At 38.4% G+C, this 13,675-nt stretch overlaps 1 protein-coding gene across 1 annotated transcript in view; it reads right to left on the reverse strand.

The window, feature by feature from the left end:
- COL4A4 (collagen, type IV, alpha 4) overlaps positions 1–13,675 on the reverse strand; it is a 60,649-nt gene that overhangs the window by 15,881 nt on the left and 31,093 nt on the right. The window contains exons 19-31 of the mRNA XM_010001663.1: positions 13,212–13,375; positions 11,373–11,445; positions 9,990–10,096; positions 9,337–9,520; positions 8,530–8,598; positions 7,282–7,386; positions 6,578–6,796; positions 5,493–5,654; positions 4,687–4,857; positions 3,692–3,835; positions 3,012–3,119; positions 2,596–2,774; positions 1,403–1,466 (exon numbers count right to left, since the gene is read on the reverse strand). Of these exons, the coding sequence (XP_009999965.1) occupies positions 1,403–1,466; positions 2,596–2,774; positions 3,012–3,119; positions 3,692–3,835; positions 4,687–4,857; positions 5,493–5,654; positions 6,578–6,796; positions 7,282–7,386; positions 8,530–8,598; positions 9,337–9,520; positions 9,990–10,096; positions 11,373–11,445; positions 13,212–13,375 (1,749 nt within the window). The remainder of the gene's footprint in view (positions 1–1,402; positions 1,467–2,595; positions 2,775–3,011; positions 3,120–3,691; positions 3,836–4,686; positions 4,858–5,492; positions 5,655–6,577; positions 6,797–7,281; positions 7,387–8,529; positions 8,599–9,336; positions 9,521–9,989; positions 10,097–11,372; positions 11,446–13,211; positions 13,376–13,675) is intronic.

The following is a 13,675-nucleotide window of genomic DNA, read 5'->3' on the forward strand; positions in this document are numbered from 1 at the left end:
AAGAGACTGAGAGAATGAAAAAAGCTTTGGCACATACAAATGATCTGCCAGCTCAGCCCATCTTGAAGTACTAACTCACTCAGTTTGTGTTTAGTGTGACTCCTGGCAGAATTCAAGTACATCTACCATAATGAAAAAAGCCCAACCCGCCCCCCAAATCATGGGAATTTTCCCACTACTGACAGCAAATACTGAAAATAAAAGATGATGTATAAATTCCCTAGAACACTTTATTAAACAAAAAGAACTCCTTAGGTTTGTGAGGCTGTACAAAATCAATACATCTTGAGTCTATTTACTTAAAGATCTTTCAGGGACTATCTGGGGATACTAAGCCAGCACACTTTCTTTCTGTCTGTGCTGAAATTCCTGTTTATCACAGAATCAATAATTGCAAGCCATTTCACCTTACTTTGTACAAATGTCTGACGTTTTCCTACCTATTCATGCTGTCTCCAGCTGTACTATCTGATTTTGCTGGGAAGAGTTAAAAGGAAATACAGAGATCAAGTGCTGCTAGAAATTCCCTGCCATAGCAATCCCCACCTTTACTGGCTGTTTTCTTCTTTAGTTTTAGGGATAAGTTTTCCAGTAAGTTTGTTTTCAAGAATTTTCTTTATATTGAGTATTGGTCTTTACTTTTATTGAGGGAATATAATCCCTGGCTGAGCAGCTTTTGAATTTTTGAAGGAATGGCAAATGTAACTGAGAAAATAATTTCTCCTTTCCCCTTAATGCTTTTTTTCCAGGCAGTGGTTTAATTTCCTTAGTTATTAGTAATGAAATTCTGCTTCAATTAAATTTAAAATATCATGGATGACACCATTTTGTATTTCTTTGAAACACTTTTTAAAACTTTAAATATTATAGATTTTTTTTCAGAGTAATTTCTACCTATGTAAAAAGCAGTGTGAAACTTCATTTTTTAACTGAAAAATTTTGCATATGTGGGCATGAACTCTGCCTGATTTGTTACATTACACTTTCAGAAGTTCCAAGAATTCAGAAATCGTAGTGTGGAAAACAATAGAAAATAAGTGATACAAAAGAAATTCTAAATTATGTTGGAATAATTTAGAAACTCTGTATGTGTAATACAATACCATAATACCATACATAAATAGCTGCATTTTCTTTCTCTTTGATGTGACAAATTTTACAGATCCATAAGAATGGATTTTTACATGTTTATTTTCTAAGTTAGTAAGTCCTGCTTTCTAAGGAATACATTGAAGTGCAAATTTTGCCTTCAGGTAAGTCAGATGACTTTCTAATGGCATTAATGTTTTAAATATTTGCACTTCTGACTTTTTCCTTTTCTAGTGAGTACTCGCCACTATCAGAGCATATACTTCCTAACAATATTATTCTTTTCAAAATCATGTTGATACAAACTCATTACCTTTAGATCCTTTTGGGCCAGTCAGTCCTGGATTTCCAGGGTTTCCTGGTGAGCCAATGTCCCCCTAATATTTTGAAAAACAAAAATAAAAATGTCTGTATGATCTGTAGCAGGACTGATGTATAAGAGCCTTTGGTTCCCTTACCACTGGTAAACAGACCAGCAATAAATATTGAATAGCAAAACTCTGTCTTAAGCTCAACTGAGCTTTGTTACTTGCCTAACGCTGACCATTAACACTTCCAAGAAACTGTAGATTAGACTTGCTTATAATTTTGAATTTTTGCTTATATAGTTGATGCTAACTCTTGGCTTGAACAGCTTAAACTTCCCACAGATGGCTTGAGTAATTTGATTTAAAAGGTACCATAAATATGTACCAAATATTGTTGTATGTTATCCAAAATTTGCTATAAACATTAACCAGAAATATTTTGAGGTAACAGTAGAAATGTGAATACTTCTTTATTTTCCCCTTTGAATAATGGTCTATAACCAGCAAAGCACAGATTATCTCTTCAAAGAAATATAAGAAAAGACAAGCCAAACAAAGATGTGTCCATTTACCCAAAAAAACAGTTGTGCTTTATGCTTTGTGTAATCTTACTGCCTGTCCACTTAGCATACAAGCCAGGGAAGAATTTTTACTATATATCCATATCACATATGTGCTGTTTTGTTTGTTGTTCTTGAGCAATATTCCTTGCCAGGGTTCTGTTTGGTACAAGTTGTCAGTATGGGCACAGAAAACTTGTCTCTTAGCTTGGCTGCTCCACGTAGCATGAAGCAGCAGCTAGATAATTCATTTCATACTTGTGCTGCTGCTCTGGTATGATCTCTGCAGGAAGTGAGTTGTCAATCTGTTCTTAAGGATCATGTTAAAGACTTGCTGGTGTGTTCAGTTGCCCACCCCCCCAATTAGTGCAGTGTGGCCTAGACTTCCACCAAGTGGCAAAGTAACAGAATTACAACGTGCAGCCAGGAGAGAGGCCCTTGGACTACAGTTCCTGCTAAAATGAAATGAAAGCATTGAAGTGTTGCTTTAAGGAATTTACCTTTTCTATTATACTGACAGTCTCTCCTCAGGAGGAACATCTAATGGATAGGTACAGTAGAAGTACCCTTCATCATATTTCTTGGAGAATGGAGATAATGGCAAAGTCCAGCACATTTAATTACCACTTTCAGTTTACCTGGTCACCTGGTTGTCCTTGAAAACCTGTAATTCCTCTAAAGCCCTTAGGTCCTGGGAAACCCTGTGGTCCTGGAAACCCCATCAGTCCAGTGTCACCATGGTCACCTTCCAGTCCTGGGACACCCCTCTTTCCTGGAAATCCTGGGGTGCCTCTGAAACCAGTATTGCCTTTTTCACCTGAAGTTAATTGCAGAACAAGATAATGACCAATGTAGTCAAGCCATTATCTGACACTTATTTTGAATATGGCTTTGTCTCCATGCTTTGTGTATTGCCTTAATAATTGTCCAAAGAAATCAGCCTGCTAGTGGAAGGATCTATAAACACAATAAGGCTGCTGGATGATACTGCAGCTGGGAGTGATGGATACCAGAAGAGTGTGTGGGTATGCAGGGCTTTATTTTATGAACTTACCTTTTTCACCTCTAATTCCATTCTCACCAGGAAACCCTGGATCCCCCTTTTGTCCTTTCTCAAGACGGATGCTAATGCAGCCACTGTCTCCTGGAGGCCCTTTTTCACCTTTGAACCAAACATATGAAATGTAAGTAAGTTCTCAATTGTTTCAGCAGACTCACTGCTAATAGAATTTATTATCCTTCTCTTGCCCTTAGCTAATTCAGTAGTAACCCAGGTGATGTTAAATCAGAATTATTCCCTGCTTGTCTGGAATATGAAAGATGTCCACTCCAGTGTATTGTCCATGATTGCACCTTGGGGATGGTTGTTCTCTTTCCTGTATTAATATTTAGAGAGATTTTTTTCATGTGTGTTTTTCATAGATTGTAGAACAGAGAAAATATGATAGAAAACTTGAAAAATTGAAAGTTTCAGATGTGTTCAGGACAAAATTCAAGGTTGGGTTGTTTAAGTGATCTTAATGTTTGATTTAGTGTAAATGCACCAATTGATCTGAGTGGAATTTATTTTTCTTTTTCATTATGCATTCATAACTGGGGTGTCTGTATTTAGTACCTCTGAAAACAATGAATATATTCCTATAACAAGAAGAAAAAGTAAATATATTAAAACAGTAGTAACAAAACCAAACATAGCAGTAACATAACTACAGAGTGAAGTAGATTTTTACAAACCTTTTATTCCCATATCCCCACATTCTCCACTAGGTCCAGGTGGACCCATTTTTCCTTCTTCACCTTTTACACCAGAGATTCCCATTGGGCCTTGTGTTCCTGGAAATCCTGGCAATCCCTGGGGTCCTTGAATCCCTTTGCCTCCTGGTAATATTAAATGTTTTATTTACACATTCAGTCTGCTATGCTGTTGCTGCCATACTCTAAGGAAGAGTATAAAGCAAAAGGCAGGAAGTTTAGAAGGACTCCTTAGGAAATCAGCAAAGCTAGAGAAGCCAGAATTGCAGCAGGGCTTCATAACAAGATCAAACTTGTCTTGAAATCCAGATTGCCTTGAAGCAAGCAAACATCTTCCCTCTCCCTGCTGCCACCCCCTGGAGATTTAGGCTGCATTAACTGGTAAAGCAGCTATCCCCAAGGCATCTTAAATACAATGTGTTACCTAAGACACTGCCTGTTTTTGCCTGTAGCTACTGGAAATCACAACTCCTGCTGTCCAGATGACAGACACAGGACAACAGGATTTTGGTATAGCTCCTCAGACTACCGATTAGCCAGTGATGATCTGGGACCAAGATCTCATTTTTTATAATGATTAGACATAATGTGAAGCTATTTCTCCACTTACTCATCAGCATACCATCAGATGGCATCAGTAAAGGAGACAATCTGGATGTAATAAGAAGTATATTGTTTCTATTATAGCATATTTAACAACTGCCTATTACAAATAGTCAGGGAATAATACATGGAAATATGTCAGTGTTGTAAAATAACTAATGCACCAAGATGCATCAAGCTATTTCCATCCCTTTGGTTTTATTAAAAGAAATAAAAGGGATGCTGTTGTTGCTGCCTCTACCCTGCTGCAGGGTCTTAGTCTTGAAGCTGGAAAGGCAAGAAAAGTGCAAAGTCCTTCCTAGCTTGAGCAGTAGAAATAACTCCCTCTACAAGCAAGGTTATAGCTGAGGTGGTTTGCAGGATATTTAACATACCTGTTTGTCCTGGAAAACCAGGTGGTCCTTTACTGCCTGGAAGCCCTGGAAGTCCTCGGGAGCCTGGAGGACCTGGGGGGCCTTGTGAGCCAGGAGATCCTTTGATACCTTTGATGCCAGGTGGCCCAGCTAAGCCCCTGTCTCCCCTCTGACCTTTAAAGCCTGGTAAGCCTGAGAAAAAAAGATATTTAATTTATGTATGTAAATAGAAGTGTTCAGTATCTGTATCTAAAAAAGTAGAATGTGATAGATTTTGGTATAAGCGTGAGCATCATCAAACATGGCAAAACTTGGAAACTTTGCTATGATGTTGGAGTCTCTGCTCTGTCTACAGTTTTCACCTGAATGTTTGCTTTCTTGTATTTCTTTAGTGAGATATATAGCAGTAGAAGTGTCCTGTGAAAAAACTCTGATAATTAGTAAATAATTTTGATACATATGTCTTCTAGCTCTCCCCAAATAACACTATCATTTAAACATAAGGATGATAAAAGTATCACAGTAGGGACAGGAACCTTGGTAAAGTTACAGAGCACAACAAAATAAGAGAGAACTCTTTTTATTACCTGACAGCAAACAGACTGATTTATCCAGTTGAGAAACAGCATGGGAGAGGAAGGAAAGTTGAGATACATCTGAGATGCACACTATACATTCCTATACATGCAAAACAATGTACACCCCCACCAATGAACAGCCCCCATAGAAATATTTGTCATGCCAGCCACAAAAATAATGTGATTAAGTCTGCTAGAAAAGGTGCACAAAGCTTAGAGCTGCGAGGCAACCTGATGAGTGTTGTGTACCTTGAGGTCCTGGCAAGCCTGTGACACCTCTGAGTCCTGGTGGCCCTGGTAAGCCTGTGTCACATGGTGGGCCAGGGAAGCCTGGACAGCCTGGTGCTCCTGTATCACCTTCTGGGCCTCTAAAACCTTTGACACCTGGAAATCCTGGGGTACCAGGCTGTCCTGGAGAAAAAAACCCAAACAAACACATTGGAAAATGTTTTCTTTACATTACTCACCAACCCTCAGAATTCCTAACTGTACTTTTGAAATGTACATGGTCAGTTAGTGTAATATTTTATCCTCTAGTGTTTGCCAAGTTTGGAAAACTGATGCTTTTCTGCAATTTAGAGCTGGTTGTTGTGGGAAACTTCTTTCTTTAAGGAACAAATACAAAATCCACTCTCAGCTATAGGTGAGGATGACTTTATGGTACAAACAAGTAGCTCCCGATGTGTAGGAGCAGAACGGGAGGAGCTCACTGGCCTGCACCAGCTACCCAGCACTGGGGTCAGTTCTATAGGTGTTTCCTGCACAAAAGGGTTGTGTGTTTGTTTAGGGACAGGCAAAAGGAAGACCTATGAAAGGGCAGAGCAGTATCTGCAAGAGGTGGGAAGGATGTGGCACTGCTGAGACATCTGTCTGCTTCAACCAGCAAATCTCCCCTGCAGAAATGAGGAGTGTAGTGCCCAAGATATTGAGGATTGTGTCATGGAAATCTGGGCAAAGAAATTCACTCCTCTCTCCTTGAGTATTCTCTTACCTTTTTCCAGTCTCTTCAGATTAGGGTAAGCAGCATGAGGCAGGGACTGTCTGTGTGATGGAGCAGGAGGCCCAAACCACAAATGGGCACTAGGCAGCAAACAACAGTACTAAGAACAGGAAGCTGCACGGTTACTCCGTACACCGGGGAAAGGTATCTCTCCCTCCCTGTAGTCCAGGTCTCCTCACATGGCTGATCAACCTTAACTATAAAAATAGGGTGTACCATTCACCACCACCATAATGGATCCAGGTAAAAGTGAGCTTTATCTGAATCTGGACAGACTTTCCTCAGATTTTCTCCTTTCAACACATGGAAATGCTTCATAAAAGCTGGCTCATACCTCGAAGTCCAGGAATCCCTGGATCACCCCTTGCTCCTTGTGCCCCAGGGGGTCCTGGTAGTCCCCTGTTGCCTGAGATTCCCGGAGGACCATATGTAGTATCACCCGGAACACCTTTCAGACCATCCATGCCAGGTGGACCTGGAGGGCCATGTTTGCCATCAACTGTAGATCCTCTTTCACCTTCATCACCAGGATCACCAACTTTGCCCCGAAAGCCTGTTGATATGATTTTTTAATTTGAATAGCTGTTGTTTTTCTCCAAAACTGTTGAATATTATAATGCAAATTTAACCAGAATTAAATTATCACTCTGCAAAGAAAAATATAATACATTAAATGTCAGGGGTTTTTGTTCAATGAGAATTGAAGGAGGTAATTACTCCTGTGGGAAGTGACTACTTTTCTTTGAGACAGAATCTATCTTTTGTACTGTCACTCTTGTCCAGGTCAATCTCTTTGCTAAAATTTATATTAATTGTTCACAGTTTTTTGAGAGTATTTCCTCTCTGGACACTGAACTTTGGGTTATTGCGGCACCTGTAATGCTTGAGGAAAGAATGGGAAACTGGTAAAGATTGTTCTTCCATTAGGTTTCATGAAATGTCTTTCCTGTTCTGTTCTACTGTGGCAGCTTCCTTACATACATGTGTGAATTACAGCTTGACCAGCAGGTCTCCTGAATTAAGAAAAGCACAGTTCACCTTCTGGCCCAGGAATTCCTGCTCCTGGCCTGCCTCTATAGCCTTTTTGTCCATCAAAGCCGTTTGGTCCGGGACGACCGGGGAGTCCTTTCAAACCCTTTGGTCCTGGAAAAAGAAACTATGTAAAAAAACTGACCGAGCTCTAAAATCAGTGACCTAAGGAAGCAGTAATGTGTCTTTACCCCATAGCAAATTTGTGCTTTGAAGACAAGTGGATTTAATTTGTTTCTGAAATTTTGGGAGAAGCCATCACACAAGTCACAACCCAATGCACGGCTGCTGGTTTTCTAAATGGACTTCTTCCCTAATCTGTAAACTACAGAAACTGCAAATCACCAGAGTAAATACATTTTTAAAAATCTCCTATAACATTTTAATGTTACAGAACAACAATATTAACCTAACAATTGACCAGGTGTCAACTCAAATTGTTGTATTGTCCTGTGTTACAGGCTGCTTCTGGAATGTTGCAGATGAGCTCAATCCCTGCTCTTTCATGTCTATAAATTTTAGCTACCACCCACAATACTGATGCTGGGGGGCTGCATAATACCATATTAAGAAGCTTGCAAATCCAGTATGTCCATTTGTTCTGATCAGGATTTTCTGGTGTATTTCAAATGTTTTGCAGATGATAATAAGAAACATTTTGTCAGTTCCTGGATGACTTCATTGAATTTAAGTTGAACAACTTGAAGTAATGGTAATAAGTATTCAGATTTTAGGGCTCAATTGCAATGGCTGTAAGCAATAGAAATTACAGACTTGTTTTAGAACTTACAGACTTGCAGCATATCTTGCCTTGCAGCCCTTTCTTTCCTGGTATCCAGATGCACATATTCTAGATCTTACCTGACTCCATCTGTATCTTTTACAGACTCTCTCATGCATTTTAATTGAGCTAGGACAGTGTTTCAAGCTACCTTTATTTAGTCATTTCCATGATGCAGCCCATGCACCTTTTGATCATGCAAAGTGCAGTTGTTCTTCGTTCTGTTAGATAATGTGTATTTGTAGTTTTACAGTTTGAGACATGTATCTGTTGAAAAACTAGGATAGTGTCTCTTTGAGCAACCTGGTCTGGTGGGAGGTGCCCCTGCCCATGCGGGTAGCTTGGAACTAGATGATCTTTAAGGTCCCTTCCAACCCAAACCATTCTATGATTTTTAGGATAGCTTCTTTTTGTAAATTATAATCTTAAAACACCATTTCAATTAAAACAAAAAATTCTCCCCTCTGTCAACATACCTTGAGCACCTTTAAAACCCGGAGGACCTGGGTTTCCAGGGTATGGTACTGTAATGAAGACAGTCTCACCTGAAGCAAGAGGGAGAAAAAAGCTGGCCTGTGTTTCTTTTGAGAATAAATGGAGTCTGAAAATTTACTGTAGTATTTCTGTGGAAGTAAACAACCAGGTGTGCAAAGCTAAAGAGAAGAGACTGCTTATGTGCATTATTTCCATATTAAGGTTTGAAGAACCTTAAAATGTATTTTTGACACCTATTTTGTATAGAATCTCGGTAATGATTCAAATTGTTATAATGCAGTTGTATTCTGTAGAACCAGGTTTGGTTTTTTTTTACTTATACTAACAATTGTCTTGTTGCAAGAAAGAGGTTGTCTTTTTATCTCAATTCTGTGTATGTTTCTGGTTCATACATATTGCTATCAGTGTAGATCTTCTTCTTTTAGGAATTTTTTATAACAAAAAAAACAACATCCAAGCCTTAAGTACTAATTGTGTTTTCCTGCTCCTTCAAATTGCCTTGCAAATCTTTACACTCAGGCATGCTCTTCACTCCAGGAAATGATGCCTCTGAGGGTATGCAAGTGGCCCTTTGCAGGCTTAAGGCTCCTAGCAATTCATATCCTCACTAGTTCCTGCTACTTAACTGCTGACAGTGTTGTACCTGTCAGTGGCCATAATTTCACATGACCCCCACTGAGCTTGCCAAAATTGATTTTCACTGTAAATTAATAGCACTGTATATAAAACATGTGAAACTGGAATGGATGCTACCAATCATGGCTCTTCATATGAATATTGAAAATTACCTTTCTGGCCTTTTGTGCCAGGTGGTCCAACACTGCCAGCATCACCAAAGTCTCCAGGGCTACCTCTGAGTCCTGGAGGGCCAGGAAGCCCCAGACCAGGTAATCCCATCTGCCCTTTTATCCCAGGAAGTCCTGGGACCCCAGGAAACCCTTTATCACCTGGCAGTGATACTCCAGCATCACCCTAAAGGAAATAAAATGTTTATAAGATGTGACAAGACATAATTTCTTACCTCTGTTTGAGTATAGAAAGCTGTGTTGAAGAATGTTTCTCCATATCTGGAGAAACCACTCTTCTGCAATTGAGTGACTACAAGGATTATGATAGTTTTAAATATTCAAAGACAACAGGACAAAGGATAGGATCTTGTTGAATTTTTCTTTCTGATCCCATAACATTGGTACACAGTATATGCAGAAGTTAAATTCAGGAATACCAAAATAAACAGTAATACTTCCAAGAAAATACTTTTTCAACACACAAACTATGATTTTTTTTTTTTTTTTAATGAAGGCTAACATAAAATGATAAAACTGATTAATCTGCTGGGAATGTGGAATAAAATAGTATTTTTTAAGTAGCTAACTCCTCCATAAGTCAATATGTTAACTGAAATGGGAAAAAAAAATAAATCTGAGAAAGTCAAACATACCTCAGCTCCTTTTTCCCCAGGCAATCCTAGTTCCCCATCTCTGCCATCATTACCTCTTTGGCCTGGAAATCCTGGAACTCCAGTAGGACCTCTTTCACCTTTTACTCCTTGAAGCAATGTTTAAAAAATGAAGTATAATATTTGCAGTGCATTTTGTTTTGTTTTTATTTTGTGCAGATGTGTAGAAGAATCAGGTCCATGGCTGAGTAACCATTCATCATATTGGTATAATTTCCAGTTCCTGAACTCACATTTCCTTAATGAGATATTTTAGGCTTTGGAAGGCAGTGTGTTGTTAGGACACCTCATGAAACAACTTGGTTACCCTGTAGACATATTTACAGGCACCACAAGAATGTGGCTTTTGTTCCTGCTACATAGAGAGTGAAATATTTTGCTGTTTAAATTAGTCAGTTTTATTCTTTGTTTCAGTGAAATCAGGATGTAGCAGTGCCACATGATGCAGAATATTTGCATTAATATTCCCTAAAGTTTTTCTTTTTTTAACCTAGGTTTCTCTTGCAGTGATATTAATGAAAATGTAATTTTTTGCATAAAGGACAATAAAACTCTTCTAACTCATTTTGATGTGTCAAGAAATCCTTTGCAAATAAACAGCAAATGTTTTGCCCTGCTCCAACATCTGTAAGCAAACACAAGCATCCAAAGCAAAGCTGACTTTTCATGAGCAATAAGATGGACAATCTTTTTTTCTGAATAACTAGTTTAGCTTTTCTAACTAAGCTTTGCAATCAGATTGCTGTAATTTGTTGTTCTGTTTCTTTTGCTTTTGCAAATCATAGCCATAACTGTGGAGAGGTTTTTATCTATTGATTCACAAAAAAATTCAGTTGTACAAACAGTGCCCTATTTTTTCTCTTCAATACTTGGTCAAGAGTAATTTTTAGAAATAGGAGCAGGAGGCTGAATAGCCATTGAGACTTTCAGTTTTTCCCAAGAATAACATTGGTAGTTTAAGTTGTGATAGCAGCTGGGATACCAGCATAGGACACTGTAGGAGGTAGCTTCTTTACAAGACTCTTTCTTCATGCTTTCATAATAATTGTATTCTGCTTAGTCTTTGCTATGCACACCTTTCTGTAAGACCTTAAATGTTGATCATAGGACATGAAAAGTTGTTTGTTAATGGTAACAGCAAGCTGGTAAAACTGCTTTGTGGCTCATCTGTAGAGTAAAGATCACAAAATCTTGTATTGAGCAAGAAGAAAATGAACAAGCTGATACCAGGAAAGCAGGACCTCTAGGTTTCAGTAACTTACTAAATAATTACTTTATTCAAGAGTAGATTAATAAGGTTTCCTCACACTATTGCCTGGGCACTTTATAAGGAGCAAAAAGGTGAATGATAAAATGTGTGTTTACCTTTTATTCTAATTCTTCCCGTATCACCCTTCTCTCCTTTTTCACCATGTGGTCCAGGAGAACCAGGTGTCCCCTTACCATTGGAAAAAAAAAAAAAAAAGTTATCTCCAGCAAGGAATCAATGATGGAATTTGGGGAAAATGAGATACTAATCTCTTGCTCTTGCATTGTTTTCCCAAACCCAGACCAATTAAAGTACCATGCCAAAAGGAAAGACTTGTCTCTTTTGATGTCTAAAAGAGGTGTGTGAAAGCATCTGGCCTTTTCAGCCTGATTCTGCCAAATGCACAGATACACAGCTGGAATAAATGGTAATGCTAGAAGAATCAGGCCCAGGGCTGTATAGAGCTGTGGCTGTAAATGCAAGAATATTAAGATGCACACAATTAACAAACTCTTCCCACTGTAGATTTCAACTGACAATCTACTTAGGCTACAGAGGAAGGGAATCTCCAGGGTGCTGTGACTGCTGGATGAGGCTTTTCTCAGAGGTGAACATAGCAGTAGGTAAGTGATGCTTTTTTGCTGAGTGAAAGGCCACAAAGCTGTCAATAAAAAAAAATTATATACATCCAGTTAGGTACCTGCTATTGTTGGAAGAATCAACGACTTGACAGGTTTAGAGGGGAAACCAAGTACTTCTGTACATTTTAATGCTGATTTATGATCTCAGCTCTCCATGCAGAGTGCAGTTTGCATATCATCAGTGGTGAGGGTCTGTTCTTCCAACAGAGCATGTGGATAAATGTATTTTACCATGTGAAATTTACACAAGTAAAAGGCTACAAAGGCCAATAAACTTAACTAGTTTCCTTGTTATCTTGAGGAACTTGAAATTGTTACATCATAAAGAAGCTATTCAAGCAAATAAAAGGTCTTTTTTGATGTTTATAGTAATTTTTCCTTCTAAGAGCTATTAAATCAAGGGCAAAATTTTTATTCCACTTCAGCTTCATTGTCAAGATGTATGCATGGACTGATCCTGTGGACAACAAACTTTGTGTAGTGTCTGAAGATGGAAGATTATAAAGTAATATGTAGCAGCAAAGGGATAAACACTAACAAATAGCAATGCCCTTCAGACTCTCTAGGAGTGACAGTCTATGTTTATGCTCAGACTGCATCATAAAATAAAGTAAGCATATAAAATAAATTAAGCCTTTCAATTAATTTATAAAAAAGGAATAAGGAAAATTACTTGAAAAGCCTGAATAAAATAAGTGGCTACTTTTTCTTCAGGCCACATCCCCACCCCAGGTGATTGTTTAATCATAGAATTCATCTGGACCTGCTAACATAATGTAATTCTTTGTCTTGAAGGTTTTGCTGGAAATGCTCTCCTTAGAAATATCTGAAAAATCCTTTTCAATGAAGCAATTTGTGCACCTACAATATTTTCAAGAAAAATAATGGATATTCAAAGCTTAAAGTAAAACCATGTCAAAGCAAAATGAGATGAACGTGCACCCACTTTCCTAAGCCTTGTGACCTCCCCAAAAACACAGCATGGAATTCTGTCCCTCAGTTTAAAACTGTGCCCACTGTTGCATGGGAAATCAGGTAAAAGTTAATGAAATGCATCCTCCCACAAGACTGTAAGAAGCAAAAGTAGATACAACTTTTAGATAGTTTTCCAAGTTTCTTCCACTGCTTCTCCTCTACTGTACCCTGTGTGGCAGGTCTTCCAACAACAATAATTATTTTTTATTTATATTTAGACTTATTTTGTATATTTTCTTATATTATTAATATCTACAAATAATTATATTTGTTTAAATATAATATATTTAGATTTTTAAATTTAAATATTATTTACTGAAGCTCATGAAATCTACTCACAGGGAGGCCTGGTGAGCCCACTGCACCAGATAAGCCTGGATCGCCCTTTTCTCCATGTCTTCCAGGATATCCCATCTGTCCTTTCTTTCCTTGAGTACCTGGAGGTCCTTGAATACCACGCGGACCAGGAGGACCAGCACTACATGAGCAGAGGCCTTGATTTCCTACGTGAGTGCATCAAAATTTCATCAAAACAGTTGCAAATTAATACACACAAAAAAACCCCACTGTCCTTTTTATTTATTTGTGTTAGTAGTACACAGGCCAATTTTTCTCACTATGGCCTTCAAAGGAGTGAAACCATCAGTCTCTTTTATAGGCCTGAATAACTGCTGCACTGACATGACTCTACTGACAGAAGCCCCTGCATCAACATTCCATTTAACTCCACATTTTGATGGGCCTTATCCTCGAAGTTACTATAAACTTGCAAACTTAGGTCTGATGTATCTGGCAAAGGTCTC

This window comes from Chaetura pelagica, unplaced genomic scaffold, assembly GCF_000747805.2.
Source record: "Chaetura pelagica isolate M959 unplaced genomic scaffold, ChaPel_1.0 scaffold207, whole genome shotgun sequence".
Classification (NCBI taxonomy): domain Eukaryota; kingdom Metazoa; phylum Chordata; class Aves; order Apodiformes; family Apodidae; genus Chaetura; species Chaetura pelagica.